The sequence below is a fragment of the Aythya fuligula genome, chromosome 1, assembly GCF_009819795.1.
Source record: "Aythya fuligula isolate bAytFul2 chromosome 1, bAytFul2.pri, whole genome shotgun sequence".
NCBI lineage: Eukaryota > Metazoa > Chordata > Aves > Anseriformes > Anatidae > Aythya > Aythya fuligula.
In genome coordinates this window covers 16072194-16096173 of record NC_045559.1, presented here as the reverse complement: position 1 = coordinate 16096173, position 23980 = coordinate 16072194, and the positions used below count along the sequence as shown (strand labels likewise).

At 35.0% G+C, this 23980-nt stretch overlaps 1 protein-coding gene across 3 annotated transcripts in view; it reads right to left on the bottom strand.

Moving 5' to 3' along the window:
* Positions 1–23980, bottom strand: part of CPNE8 (copine 8) — a 103007-nt gene that overhangs the window by 4662 nt on the left and 74365 nt on the right. Inside the window, exons 13-20 of one of the 3 annotated variants that reach the window (XM_032198684.1) lie at positions 21510–21575; positions 15288–15294; positions 14862–14906; positions 13914–14095; positions 11863–11990; positions 8147–8249; positions 4699–4756; positions 1796–1869 (exon numbers count right to left, since the gene is read on the bottom strand). In XM_032198684.1, coding sequence (XP_032054575.1) covers positions 1796–1869; positions 4699–4756; positions 8147–8249; positions 11863–11990; positions 13914–14095; positions 14862–14906; positions 15288–15294; positions 21510–21575 — 663 coding nt within the window. Of the gene's footprint in view, positions 1–1795; positions 1870–4698; positions 4757–8146; positions 8250–11862; positions 11991–13913; positions 14096–14861; positions 14907–15287; positions 15295–21509; positions 21576–23980 lie in introns of those variants that run through there. The other 2 variants (XM_032198678.1, XM_032198676.1) reach the window with 2 other exon arrangements.

Sequence of the window (23980 nt, the reverse complement as noted above, 5' to 3'; positions counted from 1 at the left end):
CTCCATTCCTAATTTACTTATTTCACAGTAATACTGACTACATGTATTAAAATTAACAGTCAGGTTTACTACCTAATTTTAACTAACCTAAAACACACAAACACAAAAAAAAGATTATCTTTTTATATTTGAGTAGTTTATTTCATAAAAGCAAGTCAGTTTTATCCTACCATTTACAAAATAAAGGTCACACTAAACTTAGAGGGTTTGACATTATCCCTTTTTATTTATGTAGCTAGACTATAATGTATTTGGTATTATTTAGACAGAAAGTACACAAAATATTACTGCCTTCAGCTAATTCAGTATGGCTTCAGGCAAAGTTCTGATTGAAATACATTCATAGTAAATAAATGTTTTATTCCATTTCTGATATGCAATGAATTTCAAGGAAACACAAAAAGGTATTCACTGAATTTTATTTTTTATTTCAGCTGAAATTAGAATATTTCTGATGCGTAACATTTTCACTAATCTTTTGTATAACATTTGAAGAAGTCTATTTGTTTATGCTCACTGAATGTAAAAACAGCAGCTTTAGGAGATTCTGTTGTTTGGAGAAATTATGTATAATTACCTTGCACATATTTAAAGTACACAGTGCAATGCATGCCAGAGATACGTGAATTAGCTTTAACAATTCTGACACGGCACAGGGCTTTCCAGAAATATTAGTCTGGAATCCTGAAGCACTTCCAGTTCTGAAGGCAGCTTGTTTATAGCTGACTTAGGCCAGATACCTTAGGCAGATATAATTCTTTCTACAGTCACCAGGTTGATCTAATTTTTAAGTAGTTTGCTACTTTTCAACTGTCAACTTCTTAAACACTTCCTTTAGCAAGAAGGGACTAGTATGCTGAGCCATCAAACATCCTTCTCGGTGTTTGGTTCCCCTTTAGTATCCCATGAAAATAAAAATGAGTATCTAATTTCTGATTTGATCAAGAAAACAATTATGAAATTAAATCTTTCCAGGAGTGTATGTAATCAGTAGGCCAAAAAAGGGGTGCCAGGAGCATGGATGAAATACATGGTTTGGACAAGCTGTGGACTTATAGAAATCTGCTGTTCTTGGGCAGAAAGGGCATTATGGTGGGTATGTGCATGCAGAGCTACCATACCACCCTGCAAGTGGCTGCTTAGGTGTGAATGACAATCACAGGGCTGACTGAATGGTGGTAACAAGCAGGAACAGAACCAGACGGCTTTGGCAGAGAAGTGGAGGAGCCGGTGGAATGCAGGTGAGAACAGCACTTTTAAGGTTTTGTTCAGTCACCTAAACAAAGTTGCCTGCTATCATCTGTGATACCTTGAGGCATGAGGCATCTGCATGATCATACGTGGCAGACAGGACATAGGAACTGGGAGACTCATGGTCTGCTGTACTGGCAGTTAGAGGCAAGGGAAGATACCCTATACATCTTAAATCCAGTTCTAGAGGTCTAGGTACTGTTGATTTCCGCAGAAGTTGCAGTTTTCCTTCATAGAATCACAGTGAGATTGCAGTACCTGGAATGCAGAGGCACCTAACTCTTCTCCCATGGCTGTATAACCCTAAGACTTTATCTCAGTGTGCTACCAGTTAGGGATCATTTTCTATTCAATGCATATCCAGTATTTTGTGTTATATAAAGGCTTAGAGGTATCACAGAGTTTCTGAGCTTGTTATAAACATCCGTAAGATAAAGTATGTCAGTGCGAAGGTAAAATGAAAGGTGGGAATATAGATAGAACAAGAAGTCAAAACAAAAAGGATTAGTAAAATGTAATGATTAGGGCAATTTTTCTCTCCCACCTGCACAATGTCTCTTTCTGCAAACTTTCCTCTTGAAGAAATCCTGACTACATCACCATCTAGTTCTTCCATAGCTTAAAAAAAAAGAAAGAAATTAATTTATCTGTGAGAGTTCAACCACCCAAGGAAAGCATTACTGAGGAAAACTTTGGTCAATTTACACTTTTGGAGGAACAAAACCATCAACAGCTATCTTAAGGTAACTCTTTAGATTATTTGCTCTATAAAATACATCATGCATTGCAGTTATTTTGTACTTCTTCATGCTAACAATACCTATTTTTTGCCTTTATTCTCATCTTCAGAACAAAACACACCATGATAAGGTCCACCATATCCTTCCTGCTCCCAAATCAGAAAGCATATCCTTTTGGTAAGGCTATATTCATACTTTCACAGGTGGAGAATTCATCTTCAGAAATTATTGTTAACAGAAGGTAACATGGGATATAGCACAACAAGGCAATAATATTCATACTGGTAATGACTGTTATTACATATGAATTAGGAATTTTTAAAATAATTTTCTTAAATTTACTAGCCAGTTCTTGCATTTTTTTTTTGAACAAGGTCCAGGAAAACTCTGAAATTGTCCATATACCCAGAAGCTATTCTAGACTTCTGTGTGAAGGCATACCTGCTCTACAGTCAGTGTTGCAATGGATGGATCTGGGATTACAAAATAATTGCTCAGCCCTTGGATCAGCAATCCTACAATCTTTCTTTCAGTACACTGTATGAAAATCTAAGCCCTGGAGCACTAGAGCTTCTTAGGGCTTTACAAACTGGGCTGAGCTCACTGAACCCAAAATTTCAAAACCTATTTCTTCCAATGCAAGATCTCGAAAGCATAAATAAAGCTATCAGGATCCAAGTTCAAAGAAAAGAGAAGGATGTATTTCTTCAAAAATTAGTTAGTAGGCCTGTAGAGCACATTGCTAGATATTGCTGTTGATGCAATAAATGTGTGTATGTTCAAACCAGAAGACTGGACAGGTATTTGAAGAGAAGACCCACTAACAATTTCCAAAATAAACATAAACCACATTCTGCTCAATAAATTCAGAATTGAAGACAGTATTCAGGGAAATACCTTTTTTGCTTATTTCATTTCTAACATTCTCTAGATAAACGCCTGTGGCCATTTCACAGTCTGATCACTGGGCAAAACAGAACACTGATCTGAGTCTTTGTAGTCATCCAGACATCCTTATACAAAGCTGTGCCAAAGGTGCATGACATCTATCAAAGCTTCAGACTTTTATCTATGCTCCAGACTTTTATCCCTCTGGTAGCCCCCAGGGGCTTTGAGATCTAGAGTGGGCAGTGATATCTGGAGAGAAGTAGCTCAGTCTCTCTACAGCAGAACTAGAGCTTGACTGGTCTTTGAACTGTAAGAGTATGCCTGGAATGTACACACTCCTACACACACATTTTTTCAGTGTCTACATCAAACATGGAGATTGTTGTTTTCTTCCAGAAAACAAAAACAAAACAAACAAAAAAACTAACAACTTATGTATATGGGATAAATAATTTCTCTGCTTCTCTGCCCTTTTGAGTGTTGAGGGATTTACAGATCTGGCACACATCTAATAGGTAAATTTCACTCATGGGGCATCAGTCCAAAGATGGAAACTGTATCCTGCAATAGAAACAGAATCCTGCTTTAACAAAAGTTATAGGGATGACACCCCCAAAACTCAGTAAAGACAGCCTCCAGAAGTAAAAGGAAAGCAGAATCTACATGACCCTACAGTCAAGAGGAGTTTGAGCAAACTCAAGGACTGGACAAAGAGTGAAGGGGAAAAGGCAAAGGAAGGGTGAAGAAAAAATAAGTAACATAGGTGTAGAGTTTGAATTATCTGGGGGAAAGTAAAGCTTGCAAATTTCTCTCTTAATGCATTTTTGAAGAGAAATGGTCTCTTCTCATTGCTTGTGGCATACAATCATCGGAAGTATGAATGTCCATTTGGACAATCTCATAAAGGAATATGATACTTTAATATACCACTTGTCAAAAAGCATAAGAAAGTCAACCCCAATAAATTATTTTTCTTGTATCATTTTTTCCTCTTGTTCTCATACTCCTGGAATACTTGTATAGGAATTTAAATGTATAGTCATTGAGGACTACTTACATTATATACCTGTGGTAGTACTAAGTAGTTTCATGTACAAAAGAAGACATACTGTCTAACTAGGAGTACTAAAATGGAAAAGAAAGAAGGATGTGTAACTTTGAGAAACAGATATAAAAGGAATGTCTACACTTCATTGTGCGTTGATGTGCAAGATGCCACTTAATAAATTAGTCCAAATAATGGAAGCAGCTTAGTCATTGCAATAGAGAGTGCTGTTCTGGAACACCATATGAAAGCATATGCAAATAATTTTGGTGATTTCTTTCCTGCTGTAATATTCTCCCAATGCTGGTAGACAGTAAGGTTCACTTCTGTTATAAAGTGAAACCCACTTTAACCCAGATCACCTCTTCAAAGTTATTTACTTTCCTTAGTATTTTATTACTGCAATAAGAACAAATGATCAAATTTCCATTCAGCTGACACGAAATATGCATGCTGAAAAAATTCAAAATTACTTGAGTATACTTATTTTACTCTTTTTTTTTTCGCCACTCATCTTCTAGAGCAATGTAGATGCTCAGCACCCATATGCTTCTGTGACTTTAACAGAGAGCCTGAGGGGCTATACAGCTCGACATGGTAGCTTGTAATCATACTGAGTTATCAATCAATCCAGCCGGAAATGCCAACGGTGCTTACTGCTTGTTCTATATTATGTTTTTTTTTTTTAAAGAACAATATTTGTTTGAAAAGCCACATATCACTAATATGTAAACAAACATAAAACATTCTAAAAAAAAACACTAAAACACTTACCATCAAACTCTGCTGGTCCTACCCCCACTATAATTATTGACATTGGAAGCTTTGAAGCCTTCAAAAGAAGAAAAAAAAGAGGTTTAATACATTGCATAACCTCTGCCACTATTACGTAAGATCCGAGGACAATATGAACAAAAAATGTGCAGAAGTAATGCTTGAAAGAGCAATTCCTCATCCTCACCTCCTAAAATGCTGAGTGCAAATTGTCTGCTTAAGTGCTAAGTACAAAGCATCCAAAGCATCTTGGATGAAGACAAAAAAGGCAGATGATCATTTTGATTTATTTTTTCCTTATAAAGTCTTTGAATCATATAGGATCATAATTAAACACAACTATGCTAGGATTTAATACTAAGATGACAACTAAGAAGACAAATTTCTCTTAGAATCTTTTGTAAACTGACAGTAATAGTAAATATGTACCTAGTGACAGTCTGACATTTATTTGAATGTACTCAGTTGCTTCTCGATATTACATAGCTGCTTGGAATTACACGATTCCCTGTATTTTTTACATAGATCTTATGCCAACTTTTCTCAGAAGAATATATCACCTATTTGAGCAATATCTACCTGATATTTCTTCCACGAATGAAATTTTATTCAAGTTAATCATCCATGCCACAAAGTAAACAAGATATTGAACTGCTTTATATTTAAGATTTTTAATTTTACTTTATCTTTTTTATTCAATGAAAAAAGGCAAAGATGATATCTGGCTTTCCCTGACTGAACTCTCTGTAAAACCTTTAAAATTACAAAGACAGCATCATAAATATTGGATTTTCCTGCCCTGATGGCAGCACCAGATATCCAGTAGAGAAATCATCTGAAACTGGCTCTTTTGAGGAGGGTAACAACTAAAAAAATCACCTAACAAATGTCAGGGCTGACAAATGTTCCTTATTGAGATATTCCATTGAACTGTGAAATGTCTACAGTCATTTTAAACAGGAGTCTACACTGGCCAAAAATCATAGCTGTATGCTTTCTGCTAAATTAAACTCAGCATCACTGAAGTTTGAAGTCAGGTGGTTTTAGAACATACTGTTATAGCTTTCTTCCGGATTATAAAAAGTGTTTTTCTGCATGATCTAAAAGACATTCTCTTTTTAGATGCACCATCCCCACTTCCCATTCTTCATCTGTCATAACATTGCATATAAAACCAACTTTCTTCTAGCAGAAGGTTTACAGTTAATTAGTGTATACACATTAACTAAAACAGTGAAAGTATGACATTCTGTAAATCACTAATGTGCTCACCACTCTACATTGTACGGTGTGTGCTATACACTATCTGCAAATTCACAATGAAGTATTCCTACGTAGTCTATCTTCCAACTCAAATCTTGTAGCAAAGTAAAAAGATATAATAATCCCTAGTTAATTTAAATCCTAAAGATATTGGTTAAAGACCAGACGTTGTCATGGTCAACTGGCTCTGGGTGTCCCTGTTGGAGCAGAGGGGCTGCACCAAATGGCCTCCAGAGGTCCCTGCCAACCTCAGCCATTCCGTGACTCAAGACCATCAAGGGAGTGAACTGTACCTGAGTTGCAATTAACTGTGTAAGACACTGATAGTAAGTATAAAGTATTTTTCAGACATGAAGTCTCTACTTAAAACAGCATGGAACACATTCTGTTTTTCAGATGTTTTCTACAATCTCAGCATTTGAGTGTAAATAAAACATTCTTCATGGACGTTCCTATTTAGGAAGACACAGTAGTATGTGATACAATACATTTGAAACAGTAAGTGGCAAGGTCAGTGAAAAGACAAAAAGTTCAACTTTTGCACATAAACTTGGTGTTGGCATTTACTGAATGACAGAGTAACCTTTAAACGATTTAATAAAACAGCATGTGTGACATATATGCTGTAAAAAGGAGGATGTATAAAGCACAATTAGCGAGAAAAAATGAAATATACTCTTCCCAAGTCTTATACACATCAACTTGTATTTAACATCACTGCCCTTTTTATTAATTCAAATATTATTACGACTGAAGAAAATGCTATTGCATTTGATTAGTTCAGTCATGGTATACTCACACTGCAAGAACTACACAGAAAAATTAATGAATCTTCATCAGAAGTAATATTTCTGAATTTGTGCTCATTCCAAGCTAACAATACATCTGTACTTCCAGACAGTTGCAGAGTAACAGCTAGTGTTCCTATTATTCCAGTAGCATTTTCTACTCATGGAAACAAGGCTTTTCTGTATTTCTTAGTGACAAATTACTTAATCTTACAAATTCACAATCAATCAAACTTGCTGGTCTCTTACTTACCCTCTATATGGACTTCGAATTGAAGGGGACAGTTAAATCTAAAGCTTTTATTTTATTTTTTTTTTTCCTCCATGTAGCTTTTTTGCCACGTAAAGGAAGCTAGATAACAAACTTCCAGGGTAGGCTAGAGAATGAACTTCCAAGATAAAAGCTTGTTTATCTCCTATAAAAGTAAGAGTGGCTTTATCCTATTTTGAACTGGAAAAGGTAAAAATTTATCATATGGTTTGAGAGAGTCCTTATCAACATACAAACTCTGTCCATATGCTGCCGGGTAGAGCTTGAGGGCATCTTGCTTTCCAGTGAGAGAGGGAACATTTCAATAATATTTTGTTGTGCACCCTACAAGTGGAATGGTACTACTGTAGGAAGTAGTGAAAGCGGGCCTTCAAAAATATGTCACTTAATTCTGTGCCATTCATTTTGACGTGATGCTTAATTATTTTAATGTAGGCTTTTCACCCATCACTTTCCTAGTAACTAGATCCACTGTGGTGTGTTTAAAATTATTGGTATGGATCTTTTCAAGCTCTAGATGGAAGCTGGTTGTGTGTGTAATTTCATCTGACATTTCCCAAGGGCGAAAGAAGAACAGAATGTGTTTGTAATGCAGAATATTACTTATACGCATAGCAGTTTTGAAGAGAAAAATATTGAAAATAATGAAGAAACTGAGAAACAATTAAGAATTTTTAAAATTCATGGGAACTATCTAAAAGGCTATCAGCTGACAGTCATACCTGACCTTTGGGACCAGAAAGTTTGGGGCGGTTTTTGGAAGGTGGGAAAAAAAAAGAAAAATCAAAGCTGTATGCAATTATTTGAAAAATAAACAGAGGTTCACTATGAAATGCTGCATGGTGGGATGTGCATGAGGGAGGAGGGATCAAGACACAGATTATAAAAGTTGTGTGAATATACAGCGTTAGATAGAAGAGTATCATTTCTCACAAAACACTAATTAAGCTGAGACACAACTTCTGGTTTCCTTTAATCTTTGTGCATATTTTTTTTTTTCTGTTTGGAAAGAATGGTTAATTTACAGAACTAATTTAATGTCTAAAATAATAACAGGCTTAGTTTACTGCCTAAAATATTTAAACCGAGAATTATTTTAATTTTCAATACTTTTTGCAAAACTTACATTCACTATGGATTCTTTCGTCTGAGCCATATCTGAAATAACTCCGTCTGTAATAATGAGAAGGACAAAGTACTGGGAGCCATCTTTTACTGAAGAAGCGTATCTAAAGGAAAAAAAAAAAAAAAGAGCATTATGATAGTAAAAGAAATCCCTTTACACAAAAGGAGCTAATATGAGGAAAGATTGTATTTTTTAATTTGACTACTAAGGACTAACAAAATAATTAATTGTGATGGATCTCCAAAGTGAAGACATTCATAGTTAAGATGGGCATTCTACTTCAACTGAGAACATTTTAAAGTATATAATAAATAACTGTAACTAATACAATATTGATACTGATAATCTGCACTTGTTGAATCAGTTAAAAATGGGGCCTGTATCACCATCAAAAAAGCATGGACACAATGCAATTTATAGAATCATGGTCTTTAGAAAGTTATTAATAGCTATTACCTTGGGAAACATCGTTTGGTATGCAGAGAATATATTACTATTGAATGGTTGTTTTTATAGCACAAATAAAATTTATCAGGAGTTAGCACACTACATAAACACCATTATTTTTCTGTCTTACAAAAATAAGTTACATACCAATGACCTCATTTTCAGGTTTATAGTTCATGTATAGATTTGTAATATGGCTGAACATGCACCCTGAAATGTTGGCTAAGGTATTTACACCCCTTTATATCACCCATAAATAGGCCCTCTAGACTAAAGCCTCTCCCTGTACTGTATATAAGACAAAAACATACAGTGCCATCCCAGTCCTGCATCAGCCAAAGGAACCAAGAAGCAACTACTCTTTGAAAATGAACAGCTTTTGAAGATTTGGAAAGTTCTGAAAGATAGCGAGTCTGCAGCAGCTTCACTGAACTCTGTGACCTGCATATCAGAAACCAAGACTTGAATTTGTTTGCTTTCAACTCCCAAGGGTCAAAGTGTCCTGTATAATTGGTTTTGCATGGAGCGTCATGTTCCACTTGCTGCTTCACTCGACAGCAGCATTCATGAAGGCTCTTGGTGCTGTCAAGGAGTCAGGTAGTGGAACTCTGTAAGAAAAATGGCCATGAGTAGTGTGGAGAGCAGGGGGAAAAAAGAATTCTCCATATGGAGTTATGTACTTGGGGATGATACAAATGCCCAGGTATACAATAAGACTGTCAGAATTCACTGTCTTATTTCAGAATTCACTGTCTTATTCACTGTCTTACTGGACAGGGTGTGTTCTAATGATGTTCGTGGTGTTACTTCGAATATTCTAACTCTGATGTAAATTTGCAAGTGAGTGCTGCTAGTAAACAAGAGGCTGTAACCATAACACTTGCAAGACTTTGAAGGATTGGGTATGAATGGAATCTACAACTCTCAGAATGCCATCACGCTCCTCCTTCTCCTTCCCAGGATTAGATGGGTATAAAAGTCACATGGTCAACAACCTGTCAAACAGCTTCTGTTGTATGTTGGCAGTAGGGACTGGAATCAAATGTATAGATTAACAAGATGTACCATGTAATACATTTTCCCTACAACATCAAGACTTCTTTCATCTCATTTTTCCACAATACTCATAATCTTTTCATTAATGACTTCAGAGACAAGGGATGATCAGATGAGAGAGTAAAATAAAAATGCAATACCCCTTAAAAGCACTTAAGTCTACATGTCTACACTATAAAAAATGGAACAGAAATTTGATTACTTCAAAATATCCATGGAAAAGAGCACAGTCTGCAGCCTTTTGGAAGATCGTATACAAAGAGGAGAGATGATATGACAGTAGAGAGAACCTGGTGTAGTTTGGATAATTTTTTAGCTAGGCATTATCCTAGTGAGGGAAGTATAACAAACTCATTACCTGCTTGAAGACCTCTGGAAGAGTTCTGAGATCACAATAGATCTGAGAGCACAGTAATATCTGACATAGTTTCCAGAGATTTCATCAGAGATGTATTTTTAAGTAGGATGGATGTGGGAAGAAGAAATTTCTTTGAGACTGAAGTTAGGTTAAAAAAGAAACAGCAGGCTAGAGGAGAGGAGTAACTATCATAATTTCTACCGCCATGTCTATATGTCCATAAGAGTCAACAGAATAGCTGAGAAGCTGAACTTTGAGGGAAATGCTGTTACTGAGTCTCGTCCATGGATTGTATTAATGATGGTCTTGCAGTAGAAATGAAGACATCTAGCTTTTCCACTTCTAATATAGAGCGACTCATTATCAGAATGAGTTCCCAAAGTTTGCAATGAGTTGATAGTTAGATGGAAGTTCACTGGAAGAACTACAAATGACGGTGACAGGCTTCTGCAATTATGGAAAAGTTGACAAGTATTCAGAAGAAACAAGTGGTGAGAAGAACTCAATTTATACCAATGTTTTGATGGTACTAGATCAAGGATTTCAATTTTTTTTTTTTTGTAATGAACAGGAGGCTTCATGTTAATTGCCAAAATCAGAACCAGCCAGCTCAGTTGGTACAATCAGTTTGAAAGAAGATGAAAGTCAATGGGTTTCATTTCCAGTTAACAAGGCAATGACACATACATGGAATTCATCTATCACAGGAGCTGGCAGGTTTCCTGACAGAAGACTACAGTCTGAGGACTGCTTCTGCAGAGATCATGTCAAATTGAAGACTAAAAGGAGATAGGTAGTTGCTAAGGGAAAGCAATGGAATATACATGTATATGATTTAAATAGTGTGATGCAAAGATATAGAAATTAATCCTAATGATAAATAACTGAACTCAGCTCTCTAGCCCTGCTGGAGTGCACAGCCAATTATCTGTACCATAGAATTTGCAAATTATTACTACTGGGCAGTAGAACAACAGCAAAAGCAGTAACAAGAACAGATAAATAAACCAGATAAGCAAATAAATAGAACAAGTAAATATTTTTTGCTACAATAACTGCAAGCTCATAGTAAAACATTAACCATGCAATTATTTACATATCCCTGATGCTTTGTTTTATGAATATTAGTTCTTTCTATGTATCTATGAATAAAATAACATTTGTTCAGGTAGTTACTCAGTTAAATTATCTGATCTGTACCTCTTTTCCTATACCAACACATGGAGGAATACTGTAAGACAAGATCTTGTCTGCTAAGATAAGGCAACATTATCCTCCTTGAGAAACTTCTAAAAACACAGGAAAGGTTATACTTCAAGAAGTTAGAGGAGGTGTTGCATAACACAGCATTGTGGCTCCCCAACAGAGACTGTACAACTGCTTTAACAGTACCCTTACTAGCTGAGAATCATAGCAAGAGTCCTGCAAAATGTATTCGACACTGAGATTAAAGGAACTGCATATCTCTAAAAATTACGCTTTAAGAATTTTTTGATAGATTTATGTCTTATCCGTTAATCGGAAATTCTGATTACTGTGCTTCAGATGACAAAAAGGGAATATAGCAGAGTGATCCCATTAATAATTTTTTCGTTATGAATTCTCCTAGGATTTTAACACAGGGTAGATCAACTGGATCACTTCTATTTACTTTTAATCAGCTCTCAAAGTCTGTGTAATACTATCACAAGGTCTTCAGATCTACTTAAACATATAAGTTAATCAAGTCAGAAGAAGAAAAAAACATCATAAATACCTTTTTCAAATTTTGGCATCATATAACTGTTGTTAGTTTTCTACATGCAATAACTATACAAACAATACAAAGTTTCTGTAAAGCACTTCTTATGCTTACCTTGCTACATGATTAATTACAGGGGCAAAGTTTGTAGGTCCATAAAGCTGGACAGATTTTAGACTCCTATAATATGCCTCCATTACTCCATCAATGCCATGGCAGTACGGATTTTGAGGGTTTCCATTCTAATGAAAGTAAGAGACAAACAATCACTAAAAATAACCATGAAGGAAAAACGATGCAGCTTAGTGAAAAATTATCCAGTGTCCATTTTTCAATGGCAAAGACCTAAGAATTTAAGGATCTCTTCAAAGAGTTTGCTAGCAATGTCCAATGTATGAGCTATGACTGGTTCTGAATATTAATTGCCTGTAGAAGGAGGTTTTAGCAGCCTCATGTTATATGCAGTCTGAATCACTGGCACAGGTTCCCAGACATAAATACCATCTTAAGGGTAATTAAACAGTCTTTATATGGAACAGTAACAAGCATTTCTCTGTGCACATTTAAGGTATGAATTATGGGACAAATGTAAAACTGGAATCATATTTAGGAGCACAGTTATGTCTCAATAATTTCTTATTTTAAAAGCATGAAGAAAAAGAAATGGGAGCCAAATGCTGATCTTCATACAGTATGTGAGTATAAGGTAAGCTATAACCTCTTTGTTGTTTTGGTATACTGTTCTACATTGGAAAACTCATTTTAGATCTAATATAAACAGATGAAGAAATGAACTTACTCTCTGGAAACCCATAGAATTATTTGGGACTTGCACATAAGACTGTAAATTCTTTGGGTAGGCATTTTACTGCCTAGTTCTATGATGACTCTATGAGGATACCTATTTTCAGATGATATTACAAATATAAAAGCTAAATTGCAGATTAATGATCTGTGTCAGGCTAGATAGATACCATGTAAGGCTTCAAACCTTCCAAATCACCATTACTCTCTTCCTTATGCCAACACCTCATTGACTTAATGTGCCTAGTATCTTATTCTGAAGTACACTGCATCTCCCTTAGAATCTAGAAAAGCGAAGGGGATTTTCGTGGAATTGATGTGGAATGTTAAAAAAGATTGCTGAAATAATCACTGCTAAGAATTAGAATGGGAGACAACTATGCATGTTTAGGTCTGCAAGAGAGCAAAAGAAGACTGGTTATTCCTCCTGTAAGAGCACCCACAATACTTTATTGTATTAATTGAATTATTTTTAGAATAAACTTTTAAATCTGAAAGTAGCCAGGAATAATTCTGCTGTTTTAAGTAGTCTTAATTACTATCTGTTTCCATGTTTTTGAACTTGCTAAAAGATCCCAAGGGAAGTCTGTAATTCAAAATAATATCTGCAATTACATCTGCTTTAATTTGCCATCCATATGGAAAACTTCTCCTTGAAATGTGGCATTGGTTTCTAGCACACACTAACAGATGATTTACACATCTACAATCACCAGTCTATTCTGCCATTGTCTTTGTTGCTATTTAATTGAAACTCACCTGATACACCTACATTTGCTGAGAACTCTATCCTACTCAGGTAAGGACAAAAAGCTCAAAATAAGCAAATAGATAAATATCCACACTAATCTCAAACACCAGTTTCAACGCGTTAACCTTTCTAGCAAATCCAGTTAGATTTTAGCTTTGTAATTTAACTGGCCCATATACAAAATCTGATTTGTTCCTGTAACCTCATCCTATACTCCACTCTAGGAATCTCTAAACTAGCAGCCTGTAAAATATAAAGAGATCCCAGAAAATGAGAGAGAACAACAACAACAATAAAAGATGATCTTGGATCATGGTTCACTTGCATGTTAAGATAGATTAGCTTCAAGCTGAAATCTTACAAATATTTATTTCTCATGCTGCTACAGATGAGGTTTATTACTATTTTTGGCCTACAGGGACATCTTGACTCTGGACTTCTGTCAGTAACTTCACTAGCATGAACATTTTGAAGTAGTCTTTTAGACATAAGAATTAGCATATTCTGTTCTTTACTTGCCCAGTAATTACTTAACACTAAAACCTTAATTCCGCAAATTTGGTTGCAGTACAGAAATTCAAAAAATATTTATATATATTTATTAGCTTACCAATGCAAATTCATGTGATACTCTTCCATCTGGAGGCAGCCTAGCTCCAAAACCTAGAGCTGGGAACATTTTATCACTATCATAGTCCTGAATTATTTCACCTACTGCTTTCAGTGCCATGCCGTAAGCATTCAGCTGATAGGGATTCATATAGTGCAGTGAAGTAGGCTGTGAAGGATTACCTGTTGAAGCAAGAGTCAGGTTTACTTTACAACTGAATCACTCCCAGATTTTCTCTCCTAAAAATGATAGAAATCTAAGAAAGCAGAAATTGAAAAAATCATGAAAAGGAAAAAAAATAAATCCTATACACATAACTGTGGTTAAGTCAGGTAAAAATGCAATGTTCTGAATACAATTTTAATAGGTTAATAGTAGTAGCTATAACCTTTTCCACTACTGAAAGGGCAGCAAGAAATTGTCATTAAACTTGTAAATTTGTATCACTGTTATAACATACAACATGTACTTTTAAGATGAAATATACAAAAGTATGATGAGATTTGGAAAGTAGTTCTGGAGTAGAATCAAAATTTATTTTAGTTTCACCACACTTAGCCTTACTCTACCTGAAACTCCTTTGTTTTGTCCCTCTCAAGGGGGTCTCTAATTTAGCCAACTTTCTCCCAGTAATAATAAATACATAAACAAAAAAATCAGAAAGTACAGGAATATTTGCAAACTGTTCCTACTATTTAATTTGCACATAGATTTAATAGATAAATAAATAAATCTAGCTGTTCTGTTTGTCCTGCTTTTCTGGACAGGAATTGGTTTCTAGTCTGTAACTGCTCAGCTGATTCCAGATGGTACAAGTATACAAATACTTAGTAATACAAAGCAGTTAAGCACAACACTGGTACAGGTACACACACATATCTCAAAAAAAAAGTGCTTTAAAACTGAACACAGCACATTAATAAAGAAGAAACTTATTTTTATTCTTACCATTTGAGGCTGTGAAGTCAATAGCTACTGTGAATTGATTTGGGTCTGTAAAATAAGCAATACAAAACTTTATCAATAGCTTAACTGTTATATGGAAAAATAAACAAGAAATTATATCAGTTGAGGACAAAGCATAGGACACTGACTTTCTAATACAGAAAAAAAACACATTGAAAACCCTTCTATAGGATTCCAAACAACATGCTACACAACACTATGGTATTAGCATATTGAAAAAAGCTTATTTACTTCATCCTTCCTATGTTTTCCTTTGTTCATCATTTAGGAAAAAATTCTAAATCAACAGTAAGGGTTATTATGATCCATGTACATTATTAATTCATTCTCAACATTAACACTGCTTTTTCCTTGGACATAGTTTAGCTTTAGTCATGGATGACTCTGACAAAGCATGTAGGGTTTTACTAACCTGCTCTTAACACCAAAACCATGTCTTTGGTTAGAATGTGCTTGAAATCATGCTATATATAAAATCTTTGGAGAGGATAGCATATTTTTTGGCAGGAGATTTCATTCATGTGAATATAGTCAATTGTTTGAGTGAGTGCATCAAGGAACATTTTGCAAGATAAAATTAAAATCTGGCAGCAAGAATTTTGAGCAGTTGCTAAGTTAAAGCCATTATCATGCATTTGTTAGCATAATATTGTTGTCAAAAAAATCATTCACTGATGTACTTCGTGAGTGGCAAATCCCATTCAATGCAATTCTGTTCCATAACTTCTTTCAGGAACAAAATACTACCATTCTGGAGATAATCTCTTAGCTAGTAAGACTCTGATCAGGCAGAACAGTTTGGATGGATCTGAAAATTGCCTTTTTACTCAGACTAAATCTTTACATCTTCCTTCAATTTCTGCCTCTCGGTGTGCACTACAATGAACGTTACTGACCAAATTAGCAAAGATTAAAGCTCTTTGAAAATTACTGAACAGATTTAACTCATGCACATTTAGATGAAATATCAACAGTTTGACACCTGGCTTTTGACAAGATCTTAGATTGCTGTATTTTGTGTAACAAACAGTAGCCACAAAATCTTTCATTTGGTATAAGGATGCTCAAAATTTAAAAAAAGCTAATCTGAAATTGAAGTTCTTCAAGACAAATTTAGATGTACGATTAAACAGTCCAAATTTTAAAACACACCAAGAAAACTGAAGCTTTATCTAAGATGGTTAACTAATTGTTTTTATAAGTCTTCTAAGCTTAGAGTTACATCTGAAAAACGAAAAATAACTGCAGTGAAATAATGATTATTTAGAATGGATATGCTGAGGTACCTTAGGGTTTAACTCAGGACAATCTAGTTTAGACTTTAAAACAATACAAACAGCTGTTTCCTATGGTGCTGATGAAATCTAAACAAGTATTCATATGAAAATTGTGAATGAAACTTGGGGTGTTTTCATGAGTAGTTGAATGCTGTTAGAAGGGATGTACAGTATTAGTCTGAACAGCAAGAAGGTAATTTTACAAACAGTGCTCAAAAGCACACAAAAACATTAACTGTTTGGCAACCAAAGATTCTCAACACACATATAAAAAAGCAGAAGGCATGCACCTACACCTAGAAATCTTGAAAACCAAAAAAACTTCTTTTTCACAGTAATATATGAATGCTATGTTGTTATCTCTGTAACATTTTTCTAAAATCTTAAAAATGCCACTAAAGTGCACTTAAGAATGCAATATGAAACAAAAATACCTCACCTTTAGGGAATTTTCCCAAACTTAGTGGCACTATATGAGTTAGATTTTAAGGTTTAGAGAAGCACAGAATCTCCATAGTACTATGCTACAGAAACTGGCAATTTACAAGACAACAATTTCATGCACACAAACCACAGAAGACCCAAGGCATTCTAACTGTGCTGAATTTTATGGTAAAGCCACACTCTGTTTAGGTACAATGGCATAAGGAATTATTCAATTATGTAATTCTTCATTTTGTGAAAAGATAAAATCACCGTACTGGCAACTGTTTGACCTATACAGATATCAAAGTAAAAATAATAATTAAGAAGGGCTAGAAAAGCAGTGAGTATAAGAAGTACTCAAAAATCAAGTTCCTGAGTTCAACCCCAACCTATCAACTCATATGCCCATCATTGATAACGTGATCAGATACAGTCTGAAACCCACCCATCTCTCCTATCCCCCGTACCCAAGAGCAGAATCTGCTTCAAAGAACAGGCAAGGGATGGGCAACACTCAGTATTTCCTTTTATCCTCAGAGCAGCCTGTTGCATTTACTACACACTACCAACTCCCTGCCCTGATGACAATACTGTTCACTTCTTTAGTGACTTTTAATCACCCTTATCACTATTGCTTCACAATTAATTTATTTCCTCAGCACACTTGTAAAGCAAAGGGACCTTACAGTTGTTATACAGATGCAAAATTGAAATGCTGGAATTAAGGTAAACATTTCTATTCATTTTGCATGCTTTTGTTGTTGCTTTGTTTTGTATTCAGCTGATACAGCATTGCACCTCATTTCTTCAATATAAGCACGCAGCAGTATTGACCTCAGCATTGACAAGGAATGTACAGTGCTACTGCTGACTTGGTGAGATGCTTAAAAAAGAAAAGTCTGATTCATGTGATTTGGCTACTATCACAGAACACCACTGTGGGAGACTAACAGATAAAATCATTGCTTGAGGAAACTTAACTGCTCTAACAATGAGAATTCTGCGATGGAAAAAGGTACAATATTATGAACTCTCCTTTTTATTACAAACCTCATATTTTATTAAAACATGGCCTTCCGAAAGTAGAAGGTTCATGATTTGTCATATTTGGTCATTCCCTCAGATCAGTGTTTTTTTTATACAGAAAGTGCAATTTGAAGGAGGAACTCTAGTTTCCTGCATTAGAAGGTGTACCCAGTAGGGGATACTGCTCTGAATGGCAACACAAACTTTGTCAAGAGAAATCAAAAGACCTGCAGAAGGAGACACTGCTACATCCAATACCCTTAAAGAACACAGGATAGTAACATGCTAGCAAATTTCCCACAGTGAGAGGCAGGAAGGCCCTGGGAAGTGGAAAGGACAAACTACTTGAGGCAAAGGTCCAAGGCTTTTTTTTTTTTTTGTCATTATTTTAAAATATTTCTAATTCTCTGGATTTTTCAAAAGTTAAGTTATTTCTAATCAGGAAATTCATTTACTGAGGTTGTGCCCCTGCTTTTCCAGCTGCACACTCCTCAAGCAGCTTAATGAGAAGCTCGTGACACCACCACTTCAGTGAGGTTGCAAGGTCATGAGACAGTGTGCAAAAGATGCTAAAACATTGCCATCTGCTTGGCAGGCTGAGGTGCTGAATGTCCTGACCCAGGGAGGGCTCAGAGAGGACGTCCAAGCACAGCAACGTGCCTTGTGGACTCAGAGCTGGAGACATCACTAACGCCACCATCTAGCTGGTAGAGAGACACCACAGATAGACCTTCACCACACAGCAGGTATTTTGTTTGTGTATTTGGGAGAGCAAGGTAAAAGCCAGACTCTTTCAATAAGGGTTCTACCAGAACTGATAGACATAAGGGAACAAACTAAGCCTGGTTGTAGCTTTTGACTAGGCTTGACAGCATCCGATTTTTAAACGGCATGTTGGAAGAAAACACGAATTGCCTCCTGTGGCTTCAGAGAGAAACAGCTGGTCTGTTAGCAGGGGGGAGCTGGTGAAGGTTTGAGAATCACTTACTGTGTGGAAATCTGTAACTGAGCTAATGGAGTAACTAACACTGCCAAGGGTCTGTATCGTCACCATGGCATTTAGTCTAAAAAGTCCTCAGTGACATTAATTTTTTTATTTCCTCTTTGCAGATGCTTGCAAATGCAGTTTCAGCATAAAGAATCTTTTATTGATAAAAGCTGTATAATACAGAATATTCCTCCTGTAGAGTTTTATTACTTCTAATTATTCTCCAAGGATACAATATACCTGGTTAAGCCTCTAAGATACACCGCTATGGCAGCCCTTGCTTCCCAGCTATAGCTCAATGAGGTCTCCTCAGAACATCAAATATGTATGTCATTACGTTAGATGCTGCACTGGTTGGATGAAAATAGCTGTCATAAAAGCAATTTTAAATTTCCATTTTGGCCATCAATGATTCAGTAAAGCTCAGTTAAAAATGAATGCCCAAAGCCTTTAGGATCCAAACAGCATGTGGGTGTTCGTATCTGAAAACCTGGATGAGGGCAAGTTTTAACATGATGGTGGGGAAACATTTCCACTCATCTTCTACTAATCTGGGACAGAAAAGATGACAACACTTTTGGATTGAAAGAGGATTCAGCTCCTGAAATTTTCATGATTTACAAATGTCTAAAGTAGCATGTTAGCTCACACCCTACTCTAGTAAGTCAATCTAGAAACTTTGTACAGAAATGTCCTTTCTGTATACTTAGTCTTGCAGCTTTCTCTTTTAGATAAAACAGAGCAACCTATAAACTAATCTACCTTAACAGATATTTGTTTGTTTGTTTCACAGTCATTCCTATAAGCCAGGATTATTTCAACTGCATTCCTCTTCAAGGCAATATCCCTCATATTCCTGACTAAGTCATATACTGGGAGGTGTTTTGATAGGAAAATACGCTATTAATTGGTATTAATTGGTAAGTGGTAGGAGGAATCTGATTTTGAAATATACGTTTTTTTTAGCACAATGTGCTCTCTTTTAAATGTGGGAAGGTCAGAGTAGTAAAATGTGATTAAGTGTCAAGACACAAGGAAAAGCCAGCTACCAAAATGGTGCTACTTGATGCACCACAGATGTAAAAGAGATATCCATCTCTTTCTGACCATACTGATATAAAAACCAGTGTTCTGAAATAAAACTAAATTAGAATTTATGGACAAACTACTATTTCATTCTTCATGGCTCTTTAAAAAAAAGCAACCGTCACGTTGATGATACTTATAATGGAATACCCCAATTAAACACATGCAGACTCAAAATACAAATCAAATCAATACTGTAATCCCAATTTGTTACAGTTAAAGCTGTCAACTTTTCCATTAAATCAGTATTAGTTCTAGACACTTCAAATCTATTACAATGAAAATTCTGAACATGAAGTATTTCACAAGCATCCATTTATAGAAGAGACAATATCGTGCCTATTGCAGATTCAGTGTTTTCTTTCCCTTGCTTAACTAAATGAAAGAAAAACAGGGAACTAAAACCAAAATGTTGGAAAACATACTTGATGGGAAAACAGACTTATAGATGAGGAAATCTTCACTTCCCCCTCCTTTCAAAATTTGTTAACTGGACTGAAACTGATATGTAGTAGTATTAAATGAGATGGGAGGAAGGAAGGAAGGAAGGAAGGAAGGAAGGAAGGAAGGAAGGAAGGAAGGAAGGAAGGAAGGAAGGAAGGAAGGAAGGAAGGAAGGAAGGAAGGAAGGAAGGAAGGAAGGAAGGAAGGAAGGAAGGAAGAGAAAAGCAAATAAAATTACTTTGAGATTCAATCTCCTGGTCTTGCCTCCATAGAACAAAACTGCATAGGTTCCAGAAGGAAAGGTAACATTTTATAAAAACCTTTACAGTTTTTCACTGTCATGTACTTCGAAATAACTGTATGAATCACCAAACAAGTCTTTGTATAAAATAATTAAATGATAAGTATTACTGCTCAGACTTTTAAGCACATTATACTAAATTATACTGCAACCCTTTATAAAAAAGAGGAAAAATCTTTACAAGTGGTAATTATTAATACCACAAGAGTTATTTGATTTGCATTTACAGAGAAATACACAAAATATCAATAAGAATAACAAAGTATTATTTGTATTCAGAATTTCTATTATTTATCTACAGAATGCAGATAATTGAGCTTATTAACTGGCATTGTAACATCTCGGTGAAAAATGTGATAACTCAACCTGAAAGATTATATGTGTGCCCACTCTATTCTTTTCAAATTTAGACATAAAACTTGATTTCTCCATTACTTTTCTATACCCTCCTTGCAAAGACAATCTATGAATGAATGAGGAATAATAAACTGTGGCATAGATGCATACGATACACTTCAAAGAACAAACATATCAGAGGTAGGACCATTTCTTCATCCATGTACACATGTACCTCATTCTACGCAAACTTTGGTAAACATGGATGGATGGTCATTTCCTTTTGGGAAAATAACGATAAATGAGAAATTGAACATGTTATAAATTTTAGATAATTAATATGAAAGAAATGCCTTTGAAGGGGAAAGGCTCTAAATAAATACCAATTTTAAATACACAAAAGGTCAGTGTAATCAGAAGAAATAAACCAGCATTTTACTAGTGTAACATAAAGAGATGGATATAGAATATAGATAATTCCCTTTCAGTTAATCCAGTTATCATTGGTTGACTAGATGTCATTACTCAACGTCATTATTTTTGTACTAGTACCTATTCCAGCGTTATATATAAAACTCCATAACTTAACTGACATCAATAACTATTTGTAGGTTTTACATAAGAAAGTACAGCCTCTATCTAAACAAGGAAAGAAGAAATTGGAGCCAGCGTATGCAAAGTACAAATACAAATTATTAGTGAATTGCAATGAGACTGTGAAAACAAGAAAAAATTGTTATCAATCACATACCCGCCTTTAATATAGTCAAGGAATGAAACTTCTGTTTCAATTAGGAAGGAAAGCAATGTTACCTGAAAGCAAATAAAAGAGAGGAAGATATGAATTGTCATGTTCCAATTGAACAAGTAGAGACATAAGCACAAGGTGAAAAAAGAACATATGAAAAACAAGGAAATAGTTTCAAGAAGCAGTGTTTGAAAGGGAAGAAACAAGTTTGGAAGTCTACTAAATTTATTTTTTAATTGTTGTCGTTTTGTTTTGTTTTGGTGTGTGTGTTTTTTTAAGTGAAAGATAGGGAATGGAAGACCATTTTCCAGGGCATGTTACCACGTGCATTTCTTCTGATCACTGTATACTACTTCTCTATGTGAATATTAGAGGCCAGATGATAATATATATCTATTCTTTTTGAAGTACTTGTTGAGTACTTTAACTTTGTTTAAAGAACTCAATTACAATTATTTATGTTATTTCCCGTCTCATATTAAAAGTGGTATTGAGTATTGACACAATCCAAGAATGAAGAAAAACTAGTAAGCTGTATATACATATATATATATATGCACACACACATGTATATAATATAAATACTTAAAGTGGAATACACTACGTAAGTATGTGAAGATAAGAAATTTCTTCACTCTCAGCTTTCATCATTCAGAAATTACATGGGTCCAAGACACAGGCAGTGGCCTAAAGTGTTACTGGCATTTGCAGCACTCAAGTCACAGAAATTTAACTAAAGATCTGATGTTCAAGATTTTCATATGCTGCACAACATTCATGAAGCAAAGGATTCAGCCCGTATTATTTTGATTTTATTTACAAAGTGACATACAATTATCTCAGAACAGAAAATGCATCAGGCAATCAGTGAAAACTACTTATGCAACTATTCAAAACAGGTTCACTCAGAGAGTTTTTAAAAATAAAAATGAGGTTGATTTTTGTCCATAAAACCAAAATTTTATTTGCTTCCAATTGCAGTAAAATATAAAAATTGCAAACATTTCTATTATGTAAACTTACATTCAGAACGAGATTACAGGTAGTAATTGTCTTCTCTCCTACTTCCTTCATCACAGCTTCTCTGTGGTTCTTAGTGACTTGCAAAGTTTAAAACCGCCAATTTACTTTTCTTGTTGAGAACAAAAGATCATAACAAAGTTCTACCAGACTATAAGTAGCATAGTCTTGAATATAAGACTAAAATTTCTATGCGTTTTCCCACTTCAGAGTCATTTCAAGGGTTCATCTATTATTACAGGTGGTCAGTCACCGTGTTCCTAATTAATTTAAGCAAATGTTTTTAGTGAATCTAATTTTAAATGGTAAAAAACACAGACAACACTCTTCAGAAATGGCTAAAATGTTTACTTCCACACAGACAGTAACTACCAATGCTACAATTTCTGTATAGTGAATTTTAAATTTGACTGCTTCATTTGAAACTAATCATATTCAGAAACATTTCTGCTTAGCGTGTAGTTTGAATGTCTGAACTTAAAATGACCTCCTAAGTAATAATGAATTGAGATGGCAATTATCTGTGTATTCCTTAAAAGCAGCAGTGAGATAGAAGTCAAGGATCTATATCCATTTTGCTAACATTTTTCCAGAAGCCAGCTTTCCATTAGTGAGAATGATGGTGGCTTTCCAAACCATGTCTTGGTAAGTGGTTTGAAAATTTAGGTATCTGTTGGGACAATTAAAACCTTGGGTGAATGACAGAAAGAAGTAAAAGCAAAACTACAGGCAAACACACAGGGAAGTGACAATTTGGAGAAACTTAAGGGAAACTTGAAGACAGAATAGAAGTAAGAGCAAACAGGGACAAAAAGGTATTGATAAAGAAATTATAAAAGCAACGGTATAGGACACTGGCAGAGAAGGAAAGATTAAAGAAAATTACTAACACCAAACCAATCATTGTAAATTTCCATGTAATTAGAATTTATTTGAACACCTTAAAGTCTAATAAAAGGAATATATTAGCAAAACATAAATTATCTAATGAATCAGATCTTGCATGGCAAATTTTCATGGACAGACTGCTAGTGACTACTTCTCTTTTAAAATAAAGGTAGAAAATAAGTCATCATTTTCCTACTGATGAACAGACTTACAGAACGTGAGAATGACAACTTGTTCCTTCAAGGCTATAGTTCAGAATGGAAGTAGTAGCCCTGATAAACTTTTAATGTGAAAAAAAAACATACTTTTTTTTTTTTTTTAATCATATCTAAAATCTGCTTAGATTTCTAATATATAGTTTTTCAACATTTATGTTTATTTTTTTCAGAGATGATGTTTTCAGTATCATGGATGCCAGAACACGGAAGCTGAGAAAATGCTGAAGGGTGTCCTGGTTTTGGCTGGGATAGAGTTAATTTTCTTCCTAGTAGCTGGTATAGTAGCTGTATTTTAGATTTCTGATGAGAATAATGCTGATAACATTCTGATGTTTTAGCTGTTA